General features: G+C 39.3%; 1 protein-coding gene across 2 annotated transcripts in view; it reads right to left on the bottom strand.

Annotated features, from left to right (window-relative positions):
- Positions 1-27,907, bottom strand: part of SHB (SH2 domain containing adaptor protein B) — a 106,128-nt gene that overhangs the window by 17,359 nt on the left and 60,862 nt on the right. Inside the window, exons 3-6 of one of the 2 annotated variants that reach the window (XM_072154519.1) lie at positions 25,370-25,582; positions 17,265-17,436; positions 16,374-16,493; positions 4,500-4,583 (exon numbers count right to left, since the gene is read on the bottom strand). In XM_072154519.1, the coding sequence (XP_072010620.1) occupies positions 4,571-4,583; positions 16,374-16,493; positions 17,265-17,436; positions 25,370-25,582 (518 nt within the window). In that variant the 3' untranslated portion in view covers positions 4,500-4,570. Of the gene's footprint in view, positions 1-4,499; positions 4,584-16,373; positions 16,494-17,264; positions 17,437-25,369; positions 25,583-27,907 lie in introns of those variants that run through there. The other variant, XM_072154510.1, reaches the window with a different exon arrangement.

Genomic DNA, 27,907 nt, shown 5'->3' with positions numbered 1-27,907 from the left:
TAGAGGTCTGTGGTGCATGGTAACGGTGCAGTAAGGCATCGTGCATGCATAAGCAGAGTTGTCACGCTACACATTATATAGCGGGAGCTATACCTGCCCATATTTCAGCACATTTGCTCAGTTCCCATGGTCATGGGCGGAGCTCACCCATCAATGTCCACACAGGCAGCAAACTTTTCCCTATTTGTGGCCCGTATTGCATGTGCATGAGGCCCAACACACAGCTGTTATTACTGTAGCAAGCCGCGCACATGACCATGTCCGATAGTGGTCTAATCGAGTGGCCCACTCAGACATACGAGGAAAATGACAGGATTTTATAGAATAAACCACGTTATTTTCCTCACATGTCTGAGTGCGCCACTTGACCACGACCAGATATTTCCCAAAGTATCCTGTTGAGTGTGGCTACTGTGAGCAAGTGTCTTCTATCCTCTGAAGGCAGGACCAGTTGGCACCTTATTGAAGTTCAAAATAATGCTGTGCATATCTACAGCACAACCATAGGCTCTAAATGATCTTCCACTATTATCGCTTCCTCCTTGTCCTGTTTCACTATTCATCACATGACGATGGACTGTTTTTTTTCCACGGGAAGTACACAATGAAGCTTCCTATAGAAGGACAGCAAGCAAAGATCTAGAAAACCGTGAGGAATTGGTAGTCAAAATATATGGAAAAAAATTGTACAACTTTTTATTACATAAACAATATCAATTATTTGCAGAAACAGGAAACTCGACAGTTTTGTTTTCTTGTGATGATGAAGAAACTTATTAAGCTACAGAAAGTCAAGTTAATGTGGGCTACATCTGTATGAAAAAATTGACAGTGGGTGTCCCTGCATATGGCAACATGTACATGATTTCTGAAAAAAATAAAATGTGTGAACGCAGCCGAATGTGTTTCCTTTTGATGATCAGACATGTGGCACTGATCAAACTGGTCAAAAGAAGTGTTCCATCACGTGCTGCCCCTAAGGTTGCATTTACATGGACAAATGCTTATCCGGCTGTAGTCCGCTTCTCACTCCTCCCCTATACAAAGGAAATAGCGCTGCCCAGCCGTACATACGGGAAAAGATAGAGCATACCGGGTCGCCATTGCAGTCTATGGGGACGTACTGTATATCTGATATATGTCTCCATGATGGCCGTGTGGGTGGTGATGGTGTTGATATAGACATCCAAGTATAATACAAAAATTGCTTTCATGGTGGTCACTATTGGGGGGAAAACAACAATTAAAGATTTAGGGAACACCCTCTCATTCACTTTAGAGCAGTGAAATCTCATTTTTTTTTAATTTAACATAACATTGGCCAGACTTTAGCTTTCAATACTGCATTTCAGTTGCATTTTGTTCCAACATAGAGGATTTTGCTTTGGATAAACTGACGGCTGGACTTACTGTTCTAGCAAGATCTCTCTTACAATGATTTTCAGAAAAGAAATAAATAAAACAGAAACAAGTATTGCTTGTACTGGCAATTACCCAACTAGGGCTTATAGGAGATCAAAGGTCCAGCATCAAAGCCCCGCTCCATCTATTGTGTTAGGCTTAACCCCTAAAATGCTGGAAAGGCTTAAAGTGTATTATGGATTCAATGCACTGCAACTGCTTCACCCTGGCAGCAAGTCAAAACATCCACAGTTGTCAGCAGTCCGCAACCCTGTGTCCACAACTCAGCTGTGAACTGTATCGTAAGCCAACAAATATTTCACCATCACCACCCAGAAATGACAGACCTCACAAAGCTGTATACAAGCACATCCGAGCCATCACACAATAACATATCAAGGGTTTTCAATAGCCAATAACTTTTGTTTTTGCATCCATGGATAGCTGATCTGGATTTTGTCTGTCAGTTCGTTGGGAAAAGGAAGAGAAAAGAGTCCCCCAGCAACTGCTCAAATCTGTCCCTGATGCACATGAGAAAAGTTACAGACCGCAGGCAGCAGTGAAGGCTGCTCCTTGACCAGATGTGACATGTCACGGAATCATATGCATCATATGCCAGAGCCTCTGTTTCCTCTGTGGACTACTAATGGAGGCTTAGAGGAAGCGCAAGACAGGAGCGATCAAACTTCTCCAACACAATTGTCTGGTCTGTGTTACTACCATGTGTTGTTACTCAAACAACGGCATACACACTACACTTAGAACACTACATGAAAACACACTTCCACACTGCACTTTATATTCTGCACTCTATATTATTATGCAGGAATATAGAGTATACGTGCTCAGGAAAATAATCACACAAAGAAAGGCCTTTCTATTCTGCATCATGAGGCTGCTATTAGTAGGAACCGTAGGAATTACTTAAGCTTTGGATCCCCAAAGCAAAATCTACCTCAGTGCCTCATGAATACCATCATAAGGTCCTGGCAGGACGATTGTTCATGGACAGAACTGTGCATAAACTGTGGGGAAGATTTATAAAAAGTGGCCTAAGGTTAGACAGTGCACAGTTAGACTAGACAGTCTTATTCTGCACCAGATTCTTTTAAGTGTCTCCTACTGGATGATAAATCTGGTGCAGCTCAAGACTGTCTAGTCATACTCTGCAACTCCTATTAGTTAGCTTACTTTACGGCAGAAAATTAGTACACAATTCTTTTGGGTTAGCAGTATTTCTGGCGCACTGACCTTTTGGACATGAGGCCACACACCCTTTTCTTAGGTTACGTCCCTTTCACTAAGCTAGTCGTAGGAGAGACAGAAAATTGTCTAAAACCCTTTATAAACGTGGTGCAGACAGTTATTTTTTTTAGTGCAAACTATGACAGAATTCTGTTGTACACAGATTAGTAAATCTCAACCTGGGTTTTCTACATCTCCCAGGGTTTCCCCTGACACAAGGTCTCTAAATTATTTCATGTTGTGTGCACAACTTCCACCCTTTTGTAACTTATGCATTTTTTTACATTTGAATTAAACGGTATTAATTATTAGACACAAAATAAATACATTTTATATGAACATTACCAGGACAATCTTCACAATAAATATAAAAACGGTCATAAAAAAAACCCTTGCAAAACACTGGTTGACCGTTACTGATAGTGTGCGTTTCATTATAAATGTATAAGTGATAGGGCTGAGCCCCGCCCCTAGACGTTTGCATTGCATTTCTAAACACAGTGTAAGCGCCCCATGAGACTGCACCCTAACCATTGAATTCTGATAATACTTTTTTCTTTTCTTGAATGCATTGTATTGGTATTTACTATCGTGATACTAATGCATATAAACCTCTTGCATTCACTCTGCTATAATATGACTACCATCTCCTATAGTTTACACACCTTGGCAGTGTGGCAAGTGAGGAGATGAAACAACAGCCCTGCCCTCATACATGTGAGATGTATGAGCCCCATGCCTTTTGAGGTTGGGGGGACTCATACATTCCAATTTTGTTTGGGTACAAGCTCCGCACTGGTATTACCCTGCTTCAAACAAAAAAAAAAATATATAGACATCTCTTAGGGGGAATTGTGACATTATGCAATGTTCCGTAATGAACTGTTTAATATCAAATTCTGTGCACATAATGTGGTATTGACAGATAAACTGTACAGGTATTGATCCCTCCATCATTAACACCACAGGTCATAGTTAGCCATTTCTGGTTTATACTGCATACACAATGCAGACTCCTTGTTCAGTGATGAAGTATTGCTAAGACTTGCAGATGAAAGAAGCTATAGTAATGTATTCCTACATTTCTCATTGCCTTCTTACCAAGAAAAAAAAGAGGGTTTTGGATTCCAATATTTATCAAGCAAAGACTATATATGTGCCACTGGGAGGATGCAAGCAGGATATGAAAATGCTTTCAGAAGGATGTGAAAAGTTTTCCTTACATCTCAAAAAAGTAATGTGCTGTTCAGCTTTCAGAATATGTAGCCAACAAAAATAATAAAACATAGGGCCCAGAAGGAGTGCAGATCAATATACCACTCGTTGTACAGACCATGACAGTATGCTATTTCCCTCACTGCTATTATTTGCTGGATATGTCACATTTAGCCATGACCAAGTTTGGGGCACCCGACTGGCAAATTTTGTGCCCTGTACACAGAACCTAAACTGGTCCACTTGTAAGAAGTCACACCTATGGTTTCACACTTTGCTTTAAATAGGGCCATTTTTGTTGGGGCTTATGGGCCCATTGAGCAAGTCAGAACCAAGGCCCCACTAAAGAATCAGTCTCATCCAAAACACAACTGTTCTTCATCTCACTTGCTGTTCCATTGATTGCACAGATAGAAAGCTTTGTGTTATAAAAGTCAAAAATTGTTTATGAATTTTATTCGACACACAGAAGATCAAGATCACAAATTTAATATTAGCAGACACAGAAATATGATAAATCTGATAAATCAGAAAAAGCCAAAAAAAGGTACATTACACCATGTGCTGTTCTTCTCTAACACAAAATAACACTACAAAGATTCCTGGTATATTTCTTAGTCTGTGTAGGGCAACTAGTGACATCATAGTCTCTGCTGGCCATGATGTAATATAATCAGTTCCCATTGAATTTATGAGTGGAATTTTTATATTACTTTGCCAAACTAAATAAAATGAATAAAAGACAAAGATTTCTATATATTGCTTTGTGCCATAGTCCTCTAGCAACCTATAGTAACGAGGAGTACATACATCTAAAACATGTGGCTAATGATTGCAACCATCATGTGATGATGGTAATAGCCAGATTTTCAGCCCTTGAACAGGGAAATCGCTCTTGGTCTCAAGGGATTCTTCCCTAGATGTATTTATAGAGCAAATTACAAAGTATAAGAAGTCAACTCTAAGAGTGAGAACTGGTTCTTCTTGGCTTATTTAGATGTGCTCGCAATATTCCTGATAGTACAAGAGTATAATGTATGTTTTTGATATGGATGTGTAATATAAATAGAGTCTAACCAGCAATGTAAAGGGCACGGTGCAAGCTTTCCAGAAATACAATTTTGTACCCCAGTTGTCATTTTGAACAAAAAATATTTTCATGGTGATCAGGGGTAGGGGTATATACTTTTGATGTCGCAATTTTTGTCTTTCAAATTTTATTCTGCAAAAAATGTCAATCATCGAGGAAAAAGGGCACTGCTGGATGAAGCAGGATATCGCAGAAGGAAATAATTCAGGTGCACCTGCAGATATGCCCTCTGCCCAGGGGCACGAAGAAGCTAATAGACAGATAAAAATTACATTTTCTATAAAGTGACAGGAGACGAAGAAAGGAAAGTCTTGAAAGCTTTTATAAAGCACCCTAAATAATGTTGGTTTTACTTTAAGTAAAAAGTTAATCATCTGCTATTGTTTGCAATGGACCTTTACCCTGTCTATGGAGGAGAAATAATAAATTTACACCGGCCTATTTTTTGGAACAAGTATTGTAATTCTCTACATACAGAAGTTTTTCCTAATGTAAATCTACCACCAAAATAAAGCACAATAAACCCCGTTTAGGCCTCTCGATGTAACAGACAGGCGGCACAAAACAGCGAACACCCATGCCAGCCCACTCTGCTAGGGCCCGTGCCCCCTTTATGCCCAAATGGTGTGGAGGTGGCGTAGTCACAATAATAAACACAAATTCTTGCAGTGAGTGAAAACGTGCCCCCTTTATGCCCAAATGTTGTGGAGGTGGCGTAGTCACAATAATAAACACAAATTCTTGCAGTGAGTGAAAACGTGCACGGTTTCATGTCAGTGGTTTTATGCCAGAAAATTGATAAATGTCCCCCGATCTCTGTATTTATAATCAGAAATCAGACCCTTTAGCTTTTCATTTACATTACCTTATTAATCTAAAATTTGCCTCTGAGCGGATACATCAATAAAACATAAAAGGCAAAACAAATGATCAATGTGTCCTCTTCCACAAACCGGAAAATAATATCTACACTATTGTGTAGAATCAATGACTTGCCGGCAGACATGAGGTGAGAGAAACACTGCTTTGCATTAACACGCCCTTGGCATACCCTGCTCCATCTGGCAGGGTGCCTGGTAGGTTTACAAAGTTCAATTTCTGGGAATAGGAACTATGCAGTTTTTTTGCCAAAAACAACGTGGGTACAAGTTAGTAATGTACTGTGGGGAACTTGATATTAGGCTTATTAGTGAATCTGTTGAGGAAGCAAAATCTAATCTAATGAAAACATTAAAAATAAATGCAAAGCTTTTACCAATCACACCAGAGAGCAGCATTAAACTTACACAACCGGTTTTGGCCGTTTAAGGTAAAAAGGCAAACAGTTTGCAGAAATGTCTCCAGCCCCTCACTACGTAAATCAATTCTACATCAGCATTTTATGTAACAGCACGAAAGTAAACTAAACAATTTGGAAGAAATTAAGCATTCTCAATTTAACATCAGCTGGAAATGAATAATCTAGAACATTTCCACAATTTAGAGAAATGTTTAAAAAACACTGAATTCCTGTGTCGTGCATCAAACGGATGAGTTCATTCCTGTATATACAGCTTCCTACAATCGTTGCCAGCAAACTACAACAGGTTTTCACTGGAAAACATTTATAACAGTCACTGAAATATTTTTTAGGAAAGTTGTTGCTTAAATCTTATATCAACTTAAGTGCATGAAAGGTTAGACCAATAAAATGACAGTATATTGGAAATCTAAAACACCAGCTTGGGGAGTAGCATCTATATTCCAGTGTAAAGATTGTGATCACTTTGCCCAACATAGTAGAATGTACCCTGCTAACAGAAATTTGTGCACATTACATTAGAGGCCTAAAGTATTACTAGAATGTTGGAATAGAAAACAGAGCAACCATCGGATTTTCACACAATGATGGAGAGGTAACACTTGCTCCATGTTGCAGTCCTACTGAGCCGTATGTCTTCCCACTTGTTATTCTGTTTTTTTGCTAGTTAGATTTTGGCAGGCATTATGCACTTGCATATTAAAAGGGGTATTCTCACAATGACAAGTGCCCGGGTAACAAAATAACACACTCTCAAATTCAATTTTAACAAAAATATAGCATTTCACAGATATAATTGCAAACTGTCTCTATCAGTCCTGGTGTCTACAAGGGACAGGAGGCAAACAGCACAACAGACACATCCTCTTCCTGGTTTATCAGCATGCTTCTACACTGTGTTCAGCAGTTTGGAGAGAAGCTCTCCAAACAAAATAAGCCCTGTATCCCAAGGGAAGGGGACATAGTAGTGCTGACTGTGTGTCTTATTGATTAGATGAGGCAGCAGAGCTGAGTGGGTCGTTGTGTCTTATATCCATCTCATGACTCTGATCTGTCTCATGTCTCAGATACTAGTGTCAGATACTAGTACTGTTCAGAAGCTAAATTAAAGTGTAGATAAACCCTGGACCCTAAAAATCTAAGCACATTGTCAGTACACAACATCTCATATCACAGAAATCATAATGTGTCTGCTTAGCTAGTGTCCGTGCACACTATAGATTCTTACACTGATAGGACTGACTGACATTGCAAAGTAAGGGGTTAAAATGATATTTATTGTGTAATCATGACTAGGTGATTACAATTTGAAAACTTAGTTTCATGGGCAAAACCCTTTAAATGAAACCTGTGAACAGAAACACATCACCACCAGTACGCCATTTACTTTGAAATGAAAAGTAAAATTGGTTGTATACGGTCATGAAGACTGAGTTTAGTGCAGAAGTGAAGCTCTCCCATCTCAGAACACCTTCTCTGATGTGATTCACATCATATACCAAACTCAGAAGCAGTTAAATAATGTCCTGGATGCAGGAACATCAGTTACTGCTATGTGGTGGGGAAGGAGGGGTGGGGGTGAGGGGGGATTAACTTCAGTGCAAAACTCTTCACCCCTGTGACATTATACACCCAATTAACATATTAATTCATAGTTTATTTTCTGGATAATGTCATAACACTTATTTCTACTTCTTAATTACAATAAAATATTTAACAGTGCTCACTGTAGATGTCCCAATATGGTTTCTATATTGATCCCTACTAAATTCTACATAGCACTTATCAACCTAAGGGGAAAGATATGACTCTACAATTTAAACCTTATTTATACATTACTCTTACATTATAATTTTCAGATCTTTTATGAAGGTACTACAGCATGGGCATGTCCATTTATGGGCCACATTAAAAGTGATAATATACGGTATGTATATAATGACCTTGGGTAATAGCAGAGCTGTGTCGGGGAAGTGAACAAAGGTCTTGTCCATTGTTAGTAATGATGATCAGACCTCTGTAATTGGAACCAGTTCTATGAGGCCATGCATCTCCTTAAAAATCTATAAACTGCTAGGAGTCTGCCTGACGTATTAATGTTACTTCCCAAACGGCTTATAAAATTAAAATGATTAAAGCAATAAACTGCTCCAGGCAATGGTTTGTTGTAAAATACCGACCTCATTTGACAGCATAAATCGTTCTATAATGTTTGGTGAAAAACAAATGACTTAGAAATCCCTTGATATTCTTTATTTCTGTGCACTGATGTAATCTCAGTGGTTATTAGAACTTCCAATGGTAATACAAACTATATACCGGTAATGAGAAAAGCAAATCACACAAGGCAAGAAATAACATACCTGGCTATATAAGCTTACAATGACATACATTACATTTAAAGGGAACCGGTCACCAGATTTTACTCCACTTAACTACTAGCCACATCAGGTAGGATATGAAATGTACTTTCTAGAATTCTCTCTTACCTATGAAAAAAAATCCCCTCTAAAATAATGCAAATGAACAGAGAAGAGTCATATTACCCGAGATGAATCAAGTAGAGGCTGCAGGGGGAATGTCACTTCTTAGTAACTAGAACCACGATTTTGGCCTCATATCAAAAGCAAAGAATCTTATCTTTAGGACCACATTGTAGGCTTGTGGTTCTGTGAGCTACGGAACCAGAGATACAGGTAAAGAAATTACTTTTATGCTGCTGGTCGTCACTACATTTGAGCGATCACTTATCATGCCAATGTTCTGCAAACGGTCTCCTTTACTACAATACCTTGCTCCACAGGGTGTGTATGTGGGTATGGTATATGAAACATTGTGGATTTGTAGGTTAAAGGTGCGTTATATCACGCTTAAAATGTAGTTTATCAAAAACTTTGTCAATGCTTTGGATCACTGTCTCAAAATGCTAAGCAAAGGAAATGGCAATACTTGACATACCTAGGATCCACAATGCTATGTAATATGCGTTAAATTCGCCAAGATCTTTTGAGCAATTTCTCAAGAATCACTTGTGAGGAACCTTGCTTATAAAAATATAGCATTCCTTAACTAATTCACCTAAAGTAATGTGCTGACTGGAAGTTTATGTAAAGAAAGAGTGTTCTTTTACAACGCTTTATACTTGCATAGGCAAGCACAAATTAGGTTTCATGGAAATTGTATACATTTCTCAATGTGATTATTTTTCCATGCAGTATAAATCAACACATTTCAGCTGCGTACCTTTCTACATAAAGTGATGGTAATGGAATTATTGTTAACCAAGGTAACATTCCAAGTGCCAGAACAAACTCCAACAATTTATACTTAACTTCAGGTATTGCATCAATGAAAGCAGAACTGCAGTTTCTAAAATTCTGCACCAAGTCTGAATCCCTTATAAAATGTGTGTTAGGGCCAGTTCATGTCTTATATCCATCTCATGACTCTGATCTGTCTCATGTCTCAGATACTAGTGTCAGATACTAGTACTGTTCAGAAGCTAAATTTAAGTGTAGATAAACCCTGGACCCTGATAATCTAAGCACATTGTCAGTACACAACATCTCATATCACAGAAATCATAATGTGTCTGCTTAGCTAGTGTCCGTCCACACTCTAGATTCTTACACGGATAGGACTGACTGAAAGCAGAACTGCAATTTCTCAAGAATCACTTGTGAGGAACCTTGCTTATAAAAATATAGCATTCCTTAACTAATTCACCTTAAAGGACACCTGTCATCAGGTCTCTGCCACTAGTCCTGTCACCTCTACCTGTTGGAGCAGCTCACAAGGATCCCATCCCAGCCTTTATCTAGTTATTTCATACATTAATCATTATAAAATCATCTATTCTTTATCATGTAAATGAGGCTGGTCACATGGTCAGAGGCAGTGATGTCACCCCTGTTCCCCCTCCCCTCTCCTCCCCCTGCTCATGTCTGTGTGTAATGTATAGTAAAGCATGGCTAGTGTGTGTCCTGCATCTGCTGACATGCTGGATCCTCCTAATACACATGTGAGAGACACAGACATCAGCTACACATGAATCTGTGGTAACATGGCTCCTGGAGCTGCTGTATCTCTCCTAAACACACACACATGCACACACAGGCTGCAGGGGGCGTGGCTGCCAGCACCAGGAAGCACATGGAAACATTACACCATTATACCTCACATCATTATACAGGCTGTCAGTCATGCACTGGGGGTGTGGCTGTGCCTCCCACTCATGAATAGAGTGGACAGCTTGAATATGCTAATGCTTCATTGGACATTTCACAGGTCATTTGCATACAGCTTTAGGACCTCATTGCTTAGGTTTACAGGCATGTAGAGGGACAATGAAGGGATAGAGGCAATGCTCTCTAATGGCAGTTTATGAAAATATATTTAGTTTAGGGGGGTTATTTTGCATGACGGGTTCTCTTTAAGTAATGTGCTGACTGGAAGTTTATGTAAAGAAAGAGTGTTCTTTTACAACACTTTATACTTAGGGCCAGTTCATATCTCTGATATTTCATCAGTTTTTGCATCAGTTATTTTGAGCTAGAACTAGGCGAGGTTTCACACAGAGAACAGGTGAAAATCTTTCCATTAAACCGTATCTCTTATAGTCTCCACACCTGAGTTTGGCACCTAAAATGTAGGTCCATTTTGTAGGATGATTCCCCCCTCCCCCATCAATTGCGCCTATAGCTCAGTCCCATAGGAACTTTCAGAATTCTCACACAAAAAATGCCTGAACATATTTTTTGCCACCAGCTAGAATAAGAGAGAAATTTAACTGTTCCTATGATCTATGGTCACACATTTCTGGATTGTGTTTCTAAACGGAGACTAAAATTCAAATGAAGCCTGTGAGAAGGACACACAAGGAGGAACATTTCTCCTTAAAGTGAACCTGTCACCACAATTTTCACAAATACAGCTAGTGGCAGGTTCCCATAGATCCCTAGTAACTAACTGATGTCATTCTTTTGGCTAAAATTTGTTCCCCTCAGATTCCCATATACATTTGGTATATCAAAGTTTAACATCCTCACCTGCACCATTCATGTCTGCAAATAAGTTACACTTGACATAATTAAAGCAGTAATAAAACCATCTTAAAGGACATCTGCCAGGATAAAGGGTTGTAAACTAAGCACACTAACATACTGGTGTGTGCCCCCACTAACAGAAGCTGCCTTTCTTTAAGGGTCTTATATCCTGATTTGAGAAAAAAGGCTTTACAAACTATGCAAATACACCTAAGGGGCTCAGGGCTCATAGGTGTTAATGGAACCTGGAGCCCCTCAGGTTCGTTTGCATATTTTTAAAGCCATTTTTTTTCCTCAAAATCCAGGACATAAGAAGCTTAAAGAAGAGCAGATCCTGTCAAAGGGGGGCACAGACCAGTATGTCAGTGTGCTTGGTTTACAATCCTTCATCCTGGTGTTAAAGAAGAAAACAGTCACAAAGCCTTAAAGAAAACCTGTCAGCAGAAATTGACCTAATAAACCTCTACCAGTATGTCATCCAGCAGCTGAACGCCTTCAAGGTCATGCCCATTTCATGATCCAGCGTGGGGCATCGTCCATAAAATCAACTTTGAAATGACAATTAATTTAGTAATCATTTAATAACACACTTCAAAGTAGATTTTCTGTATGATGCCATCACACTGAGCCATGAAAAAACATAATCGGGAAGGTGATCATCTGCTTCACAACAACTGGTAATGGTTAATTAGGTCAGTTTCTGATGACAGGTTCCATTTAAAGAATAGTTTTACTTATAAAAAAAAAAAATAGATTAGTAGTAGATAAGCGTATTTAATAAAATAGTATAGGTGTTCCTCTTGCAGCATAAGGGTTAACCCATATTTTCCGATAATGTCTCTGAATGCTAACACACATCCAGATGTCCTCATTATGACCTGAATTTGCTTGTTTTATTGCACTCGGCTAGTCACATTTTCTGTTCCATCCGCACTAATTATGAGCAGGATAATTTACTCTTATGACTTTGGGAAACAGCAAACTCAATATGTGGCTGGAAATGGACCTCAAACAATTATTTACAACCACCATGCTTATTCATAGGAAGGTTAATTATATAAAAAGGGAAGGAACAGCGAGGGCACAGCTTACAATGTGCAACAAAAAGGTAAACAGAAGGTCTTACTGTAGATCTGCCAGTCCACATCATGTACATCGAGTGCCCAAACTGAAACCCCCAAGCCCCCTCATTTATCGCAAGGTGCCAACCAAAAATAAAGCAATAACTTAATGCTACCTGTTCTTCAACAACGTTCAATCATACTGGCCTCCTGAAGTCACCAACATAGTAGAAAAAAAGATGGAAAATTGGCATCACTGTAGCTTCTTTCCAGTGTCCCTCTATAGACAGAGAATCGTGGGGCCAGCAGTAGGTCCTCCAAAGATAATTCGGCCCGGTCTACACATTCCCCTCTTCCTACATTCCCATGTAGCCAAGTACGTATCACTTTAAAATATCACTGAAAGTAGCATCTTTTAAGTTGTTTGGAACTGCTGGAAAATTCTTTGAGTTCTGGTGGGCTTGGGCGATGGCCCGGGTGGCCACAGAAAGGGCTCTGAGTACCGCCTCCACTGCTCTAGACTAAAGATGCATTTTGGAACAGTTTTGTGAAGGGTTTTATGAAAAATTTACATTTTTGGCGAGTTTCGGTTTTATTTTTACGGCGTTCACCGTACGGGTCCAATAATGTTTCTGACTTATTGTACAGATTGTTACGGACACAGCGATACCAAATATGTGGGGGGGGGGGGGGGGGGTTTAGGGGACTTACACTTTTTAAGTGATCACATAACAGCAGTGAATGGCGACTCATGCCAACTGCCCCATATAGAATGGAGTTTCCTATCTTTTTCCATGTGGATGAGTACCCATTTCTTAAGGGAGAAATGTGGGGTTAACAGACTTAAACCAATCTTGAAGAGTTGGGGAGTTGGATGACATCCAAAATCTAGCCACCGTCTTCCTAGCGCAGTACAGTGTTACAACCACAAATGCCTGGTCTGCAGAAGACTTGTACAACTCCGGGTCTATTAATAGAAAATAAGTGTGACAGTACCTGATGATCCTATCAAAAAAGGATTCTGTGGACCTCTTCCTAGAACTCCTTCACCACCCGGTAGGACCACAATAGATGGAGGAAGGTACCTAGGGTCCCCGAGCATTTAGGTCTGGGAAGCCTGGGTGTAAATTACTCTGGCCGTGGTTAATTATGCACGATGAAGAATATAAATTTGCTATATCCTGTCACCTATACAAGGGAAAACAACAGAGGGGTAATGTACGTGGGTGACATCTGTGAGGATGGTGTGCCTGGCTGTTGAAATGTCACCCACGTACATTACCCCTCTGTTTCTCCAACTGACCTCACTGGGCACCGAGGTGAGTTCAGGAAGTGCAGGGATATTCCACAGTGGAGTAAATCTATCAAAGCCTGAGGTACAATAGTGAATGCGCACTCTTGCCCGCAGTAAAAATAGTTGGCTCCTCTAATTTCCCTTTCCCAGACAGAAGGTGCTCAGGGGATGTGAAGAGAGAGGAACATGGGCTTATAAGCATGGACATGGGGTGCAGATTTTCTAGGTGGATTATCTAGGGAAAATTGTACTACTGGGCAGCCCAATAATTTAACTTGAAATCTACAATCAACTGACCAGGCTGGTCTCATCCACTGGTCTATCTTACTTGATTTTTATGGTAGATTTCCTTTAAGTGGTGGGGGCTTTGCTACATATTTGCCTAATACATACTGGCCGATGTGCCATTATCTTTCCAAAGACCTAGAAGAAATATCAGCTGATAAGCAGATACTGAGAAGCAATGGTTTCTCACATCTTTAACCACAACAGAGCAGCCAACAGCAGTACATGACACTGCTGGGGGAATTTACTATTTACTTCTGCATCATTGTTGCTTGGATTTCTGGTAAAGCTCAGGGGTTTAGTAACCAAGACTCTGAGCTTGAGCAGGTAATAATATGTTCACACTAATGGGTGTGGTAAGTAAAGGACTGTGCAAAAATAAAAAAAAGCTAATAATGTCAAATATTTCCATCACAAAATACTTGTGTACACAAACAGGAAAGCTAGCTTCTCCTGCACTGATGGTTCCCTGGATTTCTTACATTTCGGATGATTGCCCTAACACCAGTGCTATCACTGGGCACAGTTACTGATGAGACATCACCCTTTCAGCCACTGCTTGGAAGTAACCAATAATAAGATGTACAGGTCAGCTAAACATGACATACACTGTTACGTTTAGGAGGCCTGGTTTTTATTAGTTGCCATTATCGGCTATTTTAGGTGTCTTTAACTGTTACAAAATGAATCCATCATGGAATAATCTATATTATACTGTATTACAATATATTATGTATACTGCCCTGTCATCACATCCTGCTAGCTGCTGTGGACAGATCAGAGCCAATATGGCGGCACCCATGTTGCAGCTATCTCTGCAACATAAATCAGCAACAGCTACGTAAAGAGACAGCTAATGGGTTCTCTCCATATCTGGCCAACTACCAAATAATAGCAGTCATGATACTAGTAAGTTTGCTTACTAGTTTCCAGACGTCATTATTTGTTGTGGAATCATTATTTCACTCTCGAAACATGCCTCATGGAGAATGAAGTGCACAACAGAAGCTGATCAACAAAATGAGACAATGTTTAAGACTTCCTTTGTCCTTGTACACTTTTTGACAAGAAAGTAATGCTAATATCCCAATCTCACACAAAGTCTCATAAGATGTTGGTTTCTTCAGACAGGGTGGTGGGCATTTGCGATAGTTTGTGAGAAAACATTTAAAATTTCGCACCTGAAAAATGTGTAGTAGCTCAATGCAGCACTAAAAAGCGGCCACTTTACATGACCAATCCACTTTTAGTAAAGCAGGACGCAGCTACCATCCAAAGTGGCGCAAAACACTTGCTCAACATAGACCCCACAATTCTGGGGCACATCTATTCTTAAAGATACCCCTGTAGAATACTGGTTGCGTTGCTGTGATATACTTTACAATTTAGAAGTCTTAGAATTGTAATGTAATGCCTTCTAGAAGTCTAATGCTCCTTTAAACTTGGATAATTTCAGATAAATGAAGAGGTTGCACAGCAGAGGTGCATGGCACATAAGGGAGCAATGCAATTAACCTGGGCCTCAGTTGTACTCCAAGTATCAGCATTACTTCCAACAAGTTTCTAGAAGAGCCGCAGGATTTGCATCTTTATTTGACTTTACTAATTAAAACGGTTAAAAAGGTGACCTACAAAGACTGACACCAATTACCCCGGCTGTCCGCGATGTCACCTCTTTATTGCTAGTAATCGAAAGTAGGTATATTATACCTGTAAATCACCACATCCTGGGGAGATTATACACTGGCTCTTAGTGGCCTTCCTCCTTTTATACAAGACTGATGCTGGGGCACAAATAAACCAAATATCTTCCTTGCTGTACAATGGCGAGATACAAGCAGAGCTGAAATTATTTCACCTACTGGTGCATGCCAGTAAGCACACACGGACACAGCCGATAGCGTGCCAAAGGCTTATAGACACAGCAGGGCACTACTGAAGAGCTCAGTGGTGCAAGTCCTCATGGGTAATAATGTCTTCCTCTGCTGCAGACACACATATTGATTTGCTTAAAAGAGATTTCAGACTGGAACACACCAGTGCACCTTTTAGTACACAGACAAAAACAATGAACTAAACTTTGTTATTACCCGAGGCCATTTACTCCGCACAACAATTTAGCTTCTGTGTCCTAGATAATGGCATTATTAATGGGGTGCAGTGGGGGTGGAAAGCTTGTACAGAACAAAGCATCACTATGGTTTCATATTCATATGTTGCGTCCACAGGGGACAATAATACTACAACAAGGTATGAAAAAGACACAAGCCAGTTTGTTTGTTTTCCTTCTTATATAATGAAGAAATATGGTGGTACAGTAAACACTATTACATACCAACATTTAGAACCCGTAACAGCCTTAGTATTTGTGGTCTTGTTTAATAGGTTAACATGTACTGAAATAATAAAATCTTCCCCAATCCCTGAAGACACTTACTTCAGTGACAGGGAATAGTCGTGCTTGCTTGTCTGACTGTTCCTTACAAGGTAACTGCATTCTTTACACAACCTCAGTAAGTTCTCAGCATCTGTCCGGCTGATGGCTCCATGGTACCAACTAAAAACACAAAGATTGGTACATTTCATTAAAAGAATACAGTAAAAAAAAAAAAAAAATTAAACAAAAAAGCCAAAACATTATGTAGATTAATTCAGTTTATATTCACGACCTGCATCAACCCAGAACTTTTGCATCCTTGAAAAGCTGGAATTTTTCCTCTAATCCTCACTGTTCCTACGGTAATTAGCTAAAGTCAATATTTTTTGCCACTCTCTCTTCAAAGTTTCACAAGTCCATCAAGTCAAAGCTTAAGAATTAAATAAATGTTTTATCCCCATAACCCGTGATATTTTTTCTCTCCAGAAAGGCATACAGGCCTCTCTTGAACATGTACATAGAGTCCGCCATAACAACCTCCTGCGGCAGAGAGTTCCATAGTCTCACTGCTCTTGTTAGCCTCTCTGCTGGGAGGCCCTGACCTGGAGTACACTGCTTAGACCTGCCTATTTGACAGTATGAATCATAATATAAATATCACAGACTGCTCGGCTATTGTTATGTCAAAAGGGAATAGTTTACGATTTATGGAATATAATGGGGCTATATAAATAAACATTATTATTATTATTACACTGGTGACAAAGGCCAGCAGCTAGTGTGGCTAGTGACATGGCTAGTGTGCAGATTTTTATAGCAAGAATCTACTATAGAATACACAACTATTATTGGACATAAGGTTTTCATAAATTCATACAAACAGCATGAATTTCCTACCTCACAGATAAAAGAATCATGATTAAACCAATAGAACAAGAGTCAATAACTTACATTTGTTTCTCCAGTGCAATATTGGGATCCACTCTTTCTCCCAAGATACCACAGAGTTCGGGACTACCATGCTTTATAGGTTTAAATCCGCCTCCAGGAGCTCGGAGCTGTCTGCGCCTGTCACTTGACGGAGAAGGCGATGACTGTCTTTTCTCACTTCCATTAAACTGGGCTGCAAAACATTAAGAGAATGTATATAATGAACTAATAAAAGTAACGTAGTCTAGAAACCCCCATCTTAGAAGTACCCAACCATAGTGATAATGACTGGGGAAGCCTGGTTTCCAGCCACATAGATTAGCACGGAAGTGTTCTAGTATGAGGGGAAACGTATTTTCCATTTACTGACAGACAATCCGCATTACATTGGCTCTAGCCTTTCTTAAGCTGAGATAAATGGCTTGGTGCCACCAAGAAAACAAAGTCCTTGGGTAATAATTATTACTCTGAACTTTTACTGAAGGGAAAAGCTTTGTTTGGCAATCACAGGTGACAACAAACAATTCACTGACAGTTTTGACAGGTATTTTAACCCACTGTAATATATCCAGTTTTCACAATCTATCTAAAAAGCACCAATGCCATAGTATTCTTATAAAAGAACACTGGAGATTTATATACTAGGCTATAAAAAGCAAAGAGTTCCTGAAGCCACATCAATAGTATAGTAAGAAGATACAGTAGAGTCATATTGTGTGTTGGCATCAGTTGGTTTCTTCCATGCCAATACATTTTTCACAGTACAAATGACCAATTACATCCAAACATGTGCACAAATATGGCTCCAGCATTTCATCTACACGGCCATCTGGCATTAGACTCACACAGTCCCACAAAGGAACAGTCACCCATGAAACCACCTTTATTAATTGGGGAAAAAGCATGGGGTAGAAAATGTGAGATTACATCAGGCAGAGGGATGGGATGGAATAGTGAACAGGAACAGAGGGGAGGACAAACTGTGTAGAAGCCTGTGATTCTGCAGCATGGAGGGTCTCTGGAATCAACTCCCTAGAAATCTTCAGGTTCATTAGCATAATTTTAAATATCCATTTAGAAGGAAGGAGGCCATGGAAAACAAACCAAGAAGATCATCAGAGTCTGGGTGCCTGGATCTATGAGCAACTATTTTATCCATACTTGATTTTGATGGTAGATCAAGTACTGCTTCTTTCCATTTCTGTATTCTATATAGAATATTTATATTTAAATATAAGTATTGTATACTAAATAGAAGTCACTCAAATTGTTAATAGTTTCCAATGACCCCCCCCCCCTCTTGCCGTTAAAGAGGACAACAGCTGGATAAATATTTAGATAAATTATTAAAGGGGAATTCTCAAATTATGCAGAAGGTTATACTATGAATGTCAAATGTTTGCCATTTCTGGGACCTAAAACTTTCTCCAACAAGGTTCTCCTCATCTGCTGTAGCAAAACTTCATTCTTGTGTGCCGCTACACATTGGCCTTAAAGCGGAGGAGGTCTGAACAAAGATAAAAATGTTATATGATCTCTGCTCATAAACTGGACTTCAATGTGTCAGCCTCTTTAATTAAGCACATTGTACTTCATAACTGACTTTATTGGGTCTGTGTTTACTTATGTCCCTATTAAATCTATCTGGCAAACCAGTTTCTTCCTGAAGAAAGATGGATATCATTACAAGTGTAGACAATGTAACGAATGATGGCCTCCTGGGAGGGGAACACGCTTATTGCTCAATGCTAGCTTTGTACAGTGATTACACAATTATGAAAAAAACTGGGGTATGAAGAAAGAATACATTTACTCAACACTTTTCATGTTCCAAAGTAAGTGTCAAAAAGGACGCAACCTAAAAATACACCAGCGCTTGGAGAAGATGTAGACTGTATGTAGACCAATGTTTTAGTCTAAAAAGAGGAGTAAAAGCTGCAGTTTCAAATTTTTTTTTTTTTTAATTTTATATTACAGAATCCGCAGTGGTCCCAATGAATCCTTTTTGCCATTTTTTTTATAGTGTGCTTGAGACTTTAACATTACTCCTGATGATCCAACAGCACTTCCACCTCCTGTACAAAACTTTAGATTACTCATTTAGTTTAGACTTATCCAACAAAAACCCAATGGGGTTATTACACAATTGCTCTACGTTTCAGATCCACATATAATTTGGAGAATCTGCTTCCCATGTAATTGTAATAATGTAGGCTTGTAAAGTGTGATAGATATAGGAAGGAAACGTATAAAAGTACTGTACAGTATAGGACTATAGATAATGGTACATTGGACTGTAAGCCCTGACAGGAGGGTCCACATTCCACTTGTGCCAGTTAAAGGGAACCTGTCAGGCAAATTAACTACGCAGAACTAAATATATTTTAGAAAATATATATTAGAAAGCATTGCCCCAGCCTATAAATTTAAACAATTGGATCTGAAAGCTGTATGCAAATGACCAGAGATGAGTCCAATGAGTCATTATCATATTATACTGTCCAGCTTATTCATGAGCGGGAGGCACAACCACACCCCCAGTGCTAGACTGACAGCCTGTGTAATGGTGTGACACTCCTGGTGCTGCCTCCTGGTGCTGGCGGCCATGCCCCTTGCAGCCTGTGTGTGTATATGAGATATTCCTATACACTACTTGTGTGCTGATGTCTGTGTCTCTCATACACGCAAAAAACAATGCTTTACTATACATTACAAACAGACATGAGCAGGGGGTGGAGAGAGGAGGGGCTACAGCACTATCTCTTGCATGTGACCAGCCTCATTTACATAATAAATAAAAGACGATTTTATGTATGAATTGACTAGATGAAGGCTGGGATGGAATCCTTGTGAGCTGCTCCAACAGGTAGTGGTGATAGGATTACAGACAGTACAAGATAGGCTCTTTAGGTTTGTTCCCAAGTTGAATTTATATGCAAGTCGGAACTGTATAGTTTATAATTGTAGCTCCAGGTAAATTTCACATCTACTCAGTGACCATAGTTGGTAGATATCTAAAACAAAGTTTTATTACAATAGTTGCTAATAAAACTGTTCTAATAAATATAAAATGCGTGTATCATACATATTGGGACAAGTTTACAAAAATGGATCACAGTTGGTCTTTAATTGTGCCAGATTTATCAAATCTCATTGGGAATTATAATGCTGGTGTAGTATAAGACTCAACACTATCCTATTAGTTGGCCTAGTTTGCGGCAGAAAAATAGGCCATATTACGGTGCACTTTTTTGAGAAACCTGTGTTAAATTGTGTGCAAGGCGTTTTAGACAGCTTTGTTAGCACAAATTAAGACGGATTACGTTCGTAAACAGATTGATAAATAAGGCCTAAAGTGCTAGATGGAATAGACATGCGTAATTTGTGTTATGCATGCGGTCTTGTAAACCTTAAAGGGGTTGTCCGAGAGCTATGAAAAAAAACAAAAAGGTGGCCGGGAGTGGGAAGGTTAAATAAATAAAGATGTACTTACCTTCCGACGCCCTCCGGGTGATCGCGCTGGACTCAGCTTCCGGCCGGCCGTGGCCGGCTACGCCCACGCGTCCCTATTTACAGCACTTTGTATGCGGACCAGATGGTTGTCGGTTTAGGCTGGAAGCTGAATCCAGCACTGCTCCGGTGCCCAGCCCAGGACACCTGTAGGGTACCGGAATGTAAGTATATCTTTATTTTTATAAGCAGGCCACCATTTGTTTTTTTATAACTCTCGGACAACCCCTTTAAGCATCCCATAAATCATGGACTTCATGAATCTGTTTTCTGAAGGACTTGTTTTGTAAAGGTTATATTAGAAGGTTATAGAACTCCTACAAAACTAAAACTTTATTCTCTGGACTGTAACATAATGAAAATTGTAGTGAAGGTAGATGTATTTGTGACATATCAGATGCATCTTTATGTGGATAGGCAAGTATTTTTATTTCTTCATCTGATACTTATATTAGGGATGTCCACACATACGTAGTTGGGTCTATGGCCACTACTCAGAGTCTCCACCGAAGGACTAGAATGTAGGGTGCAACATAAATAAATAAACATTGCCACCCACTAAGTGAAGGGAGAAAAGTGGTGCATTGTAAAAACAATAGCTAATGACATAAATGCTAGGATTTCATGTGGTCATTAAAGACCGAGTAATACGAAGCCTTCACGAGGAATAGAGACGTTAAACATTCACATTCATCCTGAACTCCAGAGAATGATTGTGGAGTCTGTGGACGACTTTTACAAGGATTAGATTTAATTAGATCTCCCTCCAACTGCATGGAAAGGTTATTAAAAGCCAATTACCTCTTGAGTGCAGTGAAACAAGAAGAGGCCATCCCAACATTCTTCCTTCACTACTTAATACTAAAATTAACTGCATTTTAATTCTTCACAATTATCCCCCCCCCCCCAATAAGAGGCAAAATGCAATTTTCAAAGCAACTTAGGAGAAAAATATAACACTGCAAATGCGTATTGCTAAATAACACTTCCATGCTGCACGGAATGGCACACACTGCTTATAGTCTTTCCTAGAAAGGACATGACCGTTTCTTACAAAGGCTACATTTTCTTTACAAATCGCCAAATAAAGAGCTATAGTATAGGTCTCCTAATTTCATTGCTACTGTTAAAACTTGCATCAACTCTGGATCAACACTAAGACCGAAACACAATATTCTGTTCCTAGAATGGATAGCCAAGAAAATGATAGTCCATCTGGATTCTGCAGAGGGATATTGCAATTGGCCTCATCCCCTTCCACCACAGATACAACATGTATATTTATGTGCTGGGGTGATCAGTTTTGGCTTCATTCTTGTAATCTGACAGTGATTTAATATTTACTGCAGCTTTAGGCAGCCTGTGATCAGATTGTTGAAACATATGGCTTTTTGCCCTACCTTATTGGCACAAGAATACCCATTGTGTTTGGATTTTCCCAACATACTTGCATAAGCAAGTTGTAGCCAAAGGACATTTATGAGAACATTTACAAAGGATAAAAATGGCTACCACACAAAAACTCTTACTTGTTACCCAGCTCAAAACATGGTAGTAGTGCTCTATGTAAGTGATCGGGATGTGTAGCAGGACAGTCAGTTATCTAGATAGTTCTAGCCTTGTCTGGAAGTGGAACTGTAGATTTCTGCAATAAAGAAGTCCCTAAAACTGGCACTCAAACATTGTTACTTATTAAGATACTTAATTGATCCCATGGGGGAAATTGTTTTGTACAAAGCAGTTCTTACACGTTGCTAGTTCCTTAGTTTAAACAAACAGCTACAGCACAGTTCAGGTGTAACCACATTACAGCACATAAGGTGAAACAATTACAGTACATAATACAAAAGTGACAATAACAAATAGACACAAGCTAGACAGACATGCATAGGGGGTACTACACTGATGTAATAGAAATTACATCTTTCAGCTTCAGTTACTGGTCAAAGTGATAGAATATGTTCTATAACATGAATGTATAATGTACTACTGGGATAAAAAGGACACCTGAATGAGGTATGGTATTCAAATGTGATAGAAGAAAAGAGGGGAAAGTACACAGTGCTGAGACAATAGGGGAGATTTATTAATCTGTGCACGACAGAATTCTGTCGTAATTTGCATTGAAAATCTGTCTGCACCACATGTATAAAGGGGTTTTACAAAGTTTTCTGGCTCTCCTACAGCCAGCTCAACAAAAGGGGCGTGGCCTATGAAAAGGAGCTGCAAAAAGGTCTGTGCGCCAAAAATACTGCTGACCCGACAGAATTGTGTCCTAATTTCCTGGCTTAAAGTAAGCTAAGTAATATGAATTGCAGAGTACAACTAGACAGTCTTATAGTAGGACATATTTATCATTCAGCATTAGACACTTCTATAAATCTGGTGCAGAATAAGACTGTCTAGTCCAACTTTGCACTGTCTAACCTTAGGAACTTCTTATAAATCTGCCCCAATATGTGTGCAGACAGCTCCTCGCCTTGTATTCATGTACTAGATGGCCTATCTGACGACTATATTGGGAAACTCCAAGCCTGATGGTCCATTCACAATGTCGTATGTTCTCAGGTGATGCGTTTACCGTAGATACAAATTGCGATTCAAGGCACATTAGAAATGGACAACTATATAGCAGACACTGTTTCTGTGATGCAAGAAATTTTTACACGATTTGGCTCAGAAACTTTGCCTAAAATACCTCATGAAGGCTCTAGTCTGGAGCCAAAACAGTGGCAGAACTACACATTTTTACATAGCTCTGTGGCTCATAAATGTCGGGGTGGGTGCAGAGCGGTCGGGGCTGGTATACGCCGAGCCCGTTTCTGCTGCTGATGTCGGCTGAGAGCCTGTTCCCGCTCGTGGCGGGGACGGATGGCGGCGGGCATCTTGGCTCCGCGTGGTGGAGGGAGCCGTGTCCGTTTTCTCGGGAGTCGCAGGGAAGAAGTGGCTAATTCCCTTCTTGGTTGCGGCAGATAGGTGAGGGGTCTTGGTTATCCCTTTCCTGGCGGTTTCCCCCATGTTCTGGTGCCTGATGGCGCTGGATAAGGAGGGATGCACAGCGGAGCTCAGGGTCCGTGCGTCCTCACTCTTCCATGGCTGGCCACGCCCCCCGATTTTCAGGATTTTTTTTTCATTTTCTCTCTTATCCCAGTGTCTACCTATGATGTCTCATCTTTAAAGTGGGAGAACTTGCACAATTGGTGGCAGAATAACCCCCACAGTACATGTACCAGCACTTCCCTTTGCAAATCCTGAGATGGCAGGTGTTTTACATACAAAAAGCAGAAAGTTGAAGAATTGTCTCCAGGCTTTTTATTATATAATCATATAAAAGCTTTTACATGTCACTTTGCTTCCTGTAGCCTGGGGCAAGGAAGTGGCCCATAACTGCAGCTCAGCAGCAGACACCATGAAACAAACACAGGGGATTATACCAAATGCCAGCCTGTATGCCAATAAATAGTTTAACAGTCATCTGATATGTTATTACTGGCAGTAAATGAGTGACAACAGCCAATATAATAACTAAGGGTACCCATATAAGAATGCTGCAGAAAACTATTTCATTGGCCTATGTAATACCTTCCTTGCTTCTACATTTTTTTAAGTACAATACTTTTTTTTTATGCTAAATAAAAGTTAATCCAATAATATCAGTAGGATCAATTGCTGTCCACGGTCTGGGGAGAACACAGATCAATGAAATAGTGCATGGGGAAAAGATAAATCATGCTCTATCTTTCCCTGTACGTACAGCCGGGCACTATGCCACGCAGAATACGGACCCATTGATTTCCATCTGCAAAAAAAACCCTGAAAACTGACAGCAAACAGATGTCATATCGCCCATCTGAAAGAACCATTAACATTTTTTTTCTAAAAGGAAAGGATACTAGTTTGAAGAAAACCAATAGTCTAACTGCAAACAATTACGGCAGTTTTTGCCGTGTCTTTGAATGTGGGGAAAAAAACCTGCACACGGACTATAAAAGCCCTAAGGTACAGAGTTGAACTATCAAATTTAAAAATAAAATAAATTTAATCAACATATTTAAAAAAAAAAAAAAACAACTTCATTATTAGAATAAATTGTATAAAATATATTGTGTTGGTTTACATAATGAAGCAAGGCATTGCCCCATTGATGATGTGCATGTAGCCAGAAGAGGGCGGCATCTGTTTCAGAAATCACCTAATGTTGCAGATGAAGGGGTGACAAGTGTCATTTCTTCCTCCAGGAGCAGACATGATTAGAGAAACAGATGCTGACGAGCTGAAGTGTGAGGACCCCCAGTGACTGGAGCCTGGGTGGTCTGTTAGACTAATTAAACATACAATATCATTCTTGTATGATTGGGTAATAAATGGTGAATGTGTGACATACACAACCTTGCTTGATGAAAATCAGCCACAAGATGACTCCTGGCCTTCATCAAATATCACTTATACGTTTAGCAGATTGGGAAATTAAAACATTTCCTTGGAACTATTTTCAAAGCCACAACATCGCATTGAACAGATTATAACCAACACTCACAAAACTAAGTCCAGACATAGTTCTGCTATAGACTCCAGACAAATGAAAGGACAATACTCAACTACAAAGTGACACGTACCTGCTAATGCTGGTAGAGCTTTGTTCCATTCCCATGGCTGGTCGTACTCATCAGCAGGTCGGTCATCATCCTGAGGCAACTTGCTTTCTCGCATACGCAGGCCAACAAGGCTTTCAGAATCGGACTCCACTCCATTACACTCAGGCTCATATGGTGTGTCATATAACTGAATGCTCTTCTGGGGCTGTTTCTGACTTTCCTGTTTCTGAATATCTATGTGAACAAAAAGAAAATTTCATGTGAGCCGATTTAAAGGGGCTTTGTGGCAAAGATACTATTCCAATCAATGAAAATCATTTGAAATCAGTTGCTGAGATCAGCTGATCTATGAGGTGATGGATGTCAGAACCCAACCAATCCGATACAGAGGACATAATCTATGGATACCTGAAAACCTTTTTTCTTACATATGTAATATTATGGATATGAAATTAAGGACAAAAAAAAAATCATATTACATTTATACTAATATTTATTTTTACGATAACATTTTTACATAGTTACAATATAATTTCTTATTTCCTTGTGTCTGTGATGAAATTAATGTTACTGATATATACCCACCTAAACCTCCCTACCTTAAAAAAAAACCAACATCACTAGCCCCCTCCATCTCTTCCACTCTCCTCTACCCACCTCCTCCCCAAGAAAAACTGCTGGGACAGCCGTTGCGCCTGATTATGTATCATTTTAACCCCCTTAACGAACTCGCCCTTTTTTGTTTTTGCATTTCCTTTTCACTCCCCACCTTCAAAAATCTATGAATTTTTTTCCATGTAGAGAGTTGTGTGAAATAACACTTCATAGTGACAGTATTTAACATTCCATGCCCTGTACTGGGAAGAGAAAAAAAAATTCCAAACACAGTGAAATTGGTGAAAAAAAAACACATTTGCGCCATTTTCTTGTGGTCTTGGATTGTAAGGCTTTCACTGTGCGCCCCAAATGACAAGTCTACTTTATTTTTTGGGTCGGGATGCCAAATTTGTATAGGTTTTAAAATCTTTTCATACATTTACAAAAATTAAAACCTCCAAAGTTTTAAAAAATGTATTCTGCCATCTTATTGTGCTTTTAACTTTTCATACTTCAGTACACAGAGCTATGCGTGGTGCGACTTTTGATGACCTTTTCAACGCTTCTATTTTTAGGACTGTACAGCCTTTTGATCACTTTTTATCATTTTTTTTTTTATTTTTCAAAATGGCGAAAAAGTGCAATAATCGACTTTGGCCGCTATTTTCCATTACGGGGTTAAACGCTGTGAAAAACTTATTATATTTTGATAGATCCGGAATTTTGGGATGCAGCAATACCTAACTTGTTAATTATTTTTACTGTTTAGTTATATTTATATGACTTCAAGGTGATTAGAATTTTTAGGGGTTTTTTTATAATTTTTTTTTTTTTTTACTATATTTCATACCCATAGGGCATTTTAACCATAGATTGTCTGCTTAATCCTACCATTTACTGTCATACTACAGTATATGGGGATTTTGGTAATGAATAGGTTAAACCCGATCGCCGCCCCCAGATGACGTCACGGGGAGTAGTGATCTTCACCAAGATCTTTTTGAAGCCACCACAGGCCATGGACAGGCTAACGCCATATGCAGCACATATATATGCAGCCCTCTCCATTCACCCACAGTTGACGTGTGAGGTACTAGTACGTAATGTATCGATAAGGGGTTATGCACCTCCCTGCCTATTTTCACCCATATATCCTCGGATATACTGCCCACTTCTGGCTCCCATAGAAAATACTTTTTCCCATGTTCCAAATGTTTTCCCTACTAACCATCTACCAATTAGATGGTTAGTTATTTTTTTTTTTTTATAAACCACAATATTTGATTCCTCTTCTTTTTTTTTCCCTTTACCCCATGTATTTCAACAATTTTTCAATTGAGTACAGTATATGAAAAAAAGTCTGTACTATTTAACATGTAAACATTGTGGATTTCTAAAAATGGAATAAGCCTATCATTGGTCACAGATTATCCGGAATACTTTATTCCCTTTATTCCTGTAGGCTATATCCAGAGGTACATGACTGATGTGCTTTAATTTCCACACTCCAGTTTCTAGTAACTCCAACATATTATAATCTATATACACTCTGGCTAAGATTTTCCTGTTAGAAATCAGGTCCCATTGGGATATATATTTCACTTGTTGGGCCACCTTAAATCCTTGTTACAATGTGTTACAGATAAGTTGCAAGTCTGAAGGCATCTATTATACTAAAAATTATCCTCTTATCACTACATAGCTAAAGCAAAGTCCAGTTTAATTCTTCAAGAAAGCTGGTAGAAATTCACACAAGAGTTACAATGGAATAGCTATAGTGGCTGTCACTGAGATTCCCCATACAAGATATAGTGACTTATCTGCATCACAGGATAAAACTCTATTCACAACTATGACAAGCTGCTTGCTGGCCCAAATTATATCGAACTCCTCTTACGAAAGCAGCTATGGGTAGTAGCTAAACTACTGCTCTGATTTCACAATACTTGAATAGACTAATGA

Source organism: Engystomops pustulosus, chromosome 1, assembly GCF_040894005.1.
Source record: "Engystomops pustulosus chromosome 1, aEngPut4.maternal, whole genome shotgun sequence".
Taxonomy (NCBI): Eukaryota; Metazoa; Chordata; class Amphibia; order Anura; family Leptodactylidae; genus Engystomops; species Engystomops pustulosus.
This window is presented reverse-complemented; position numbering and strand designations above follow the sequence as displayed.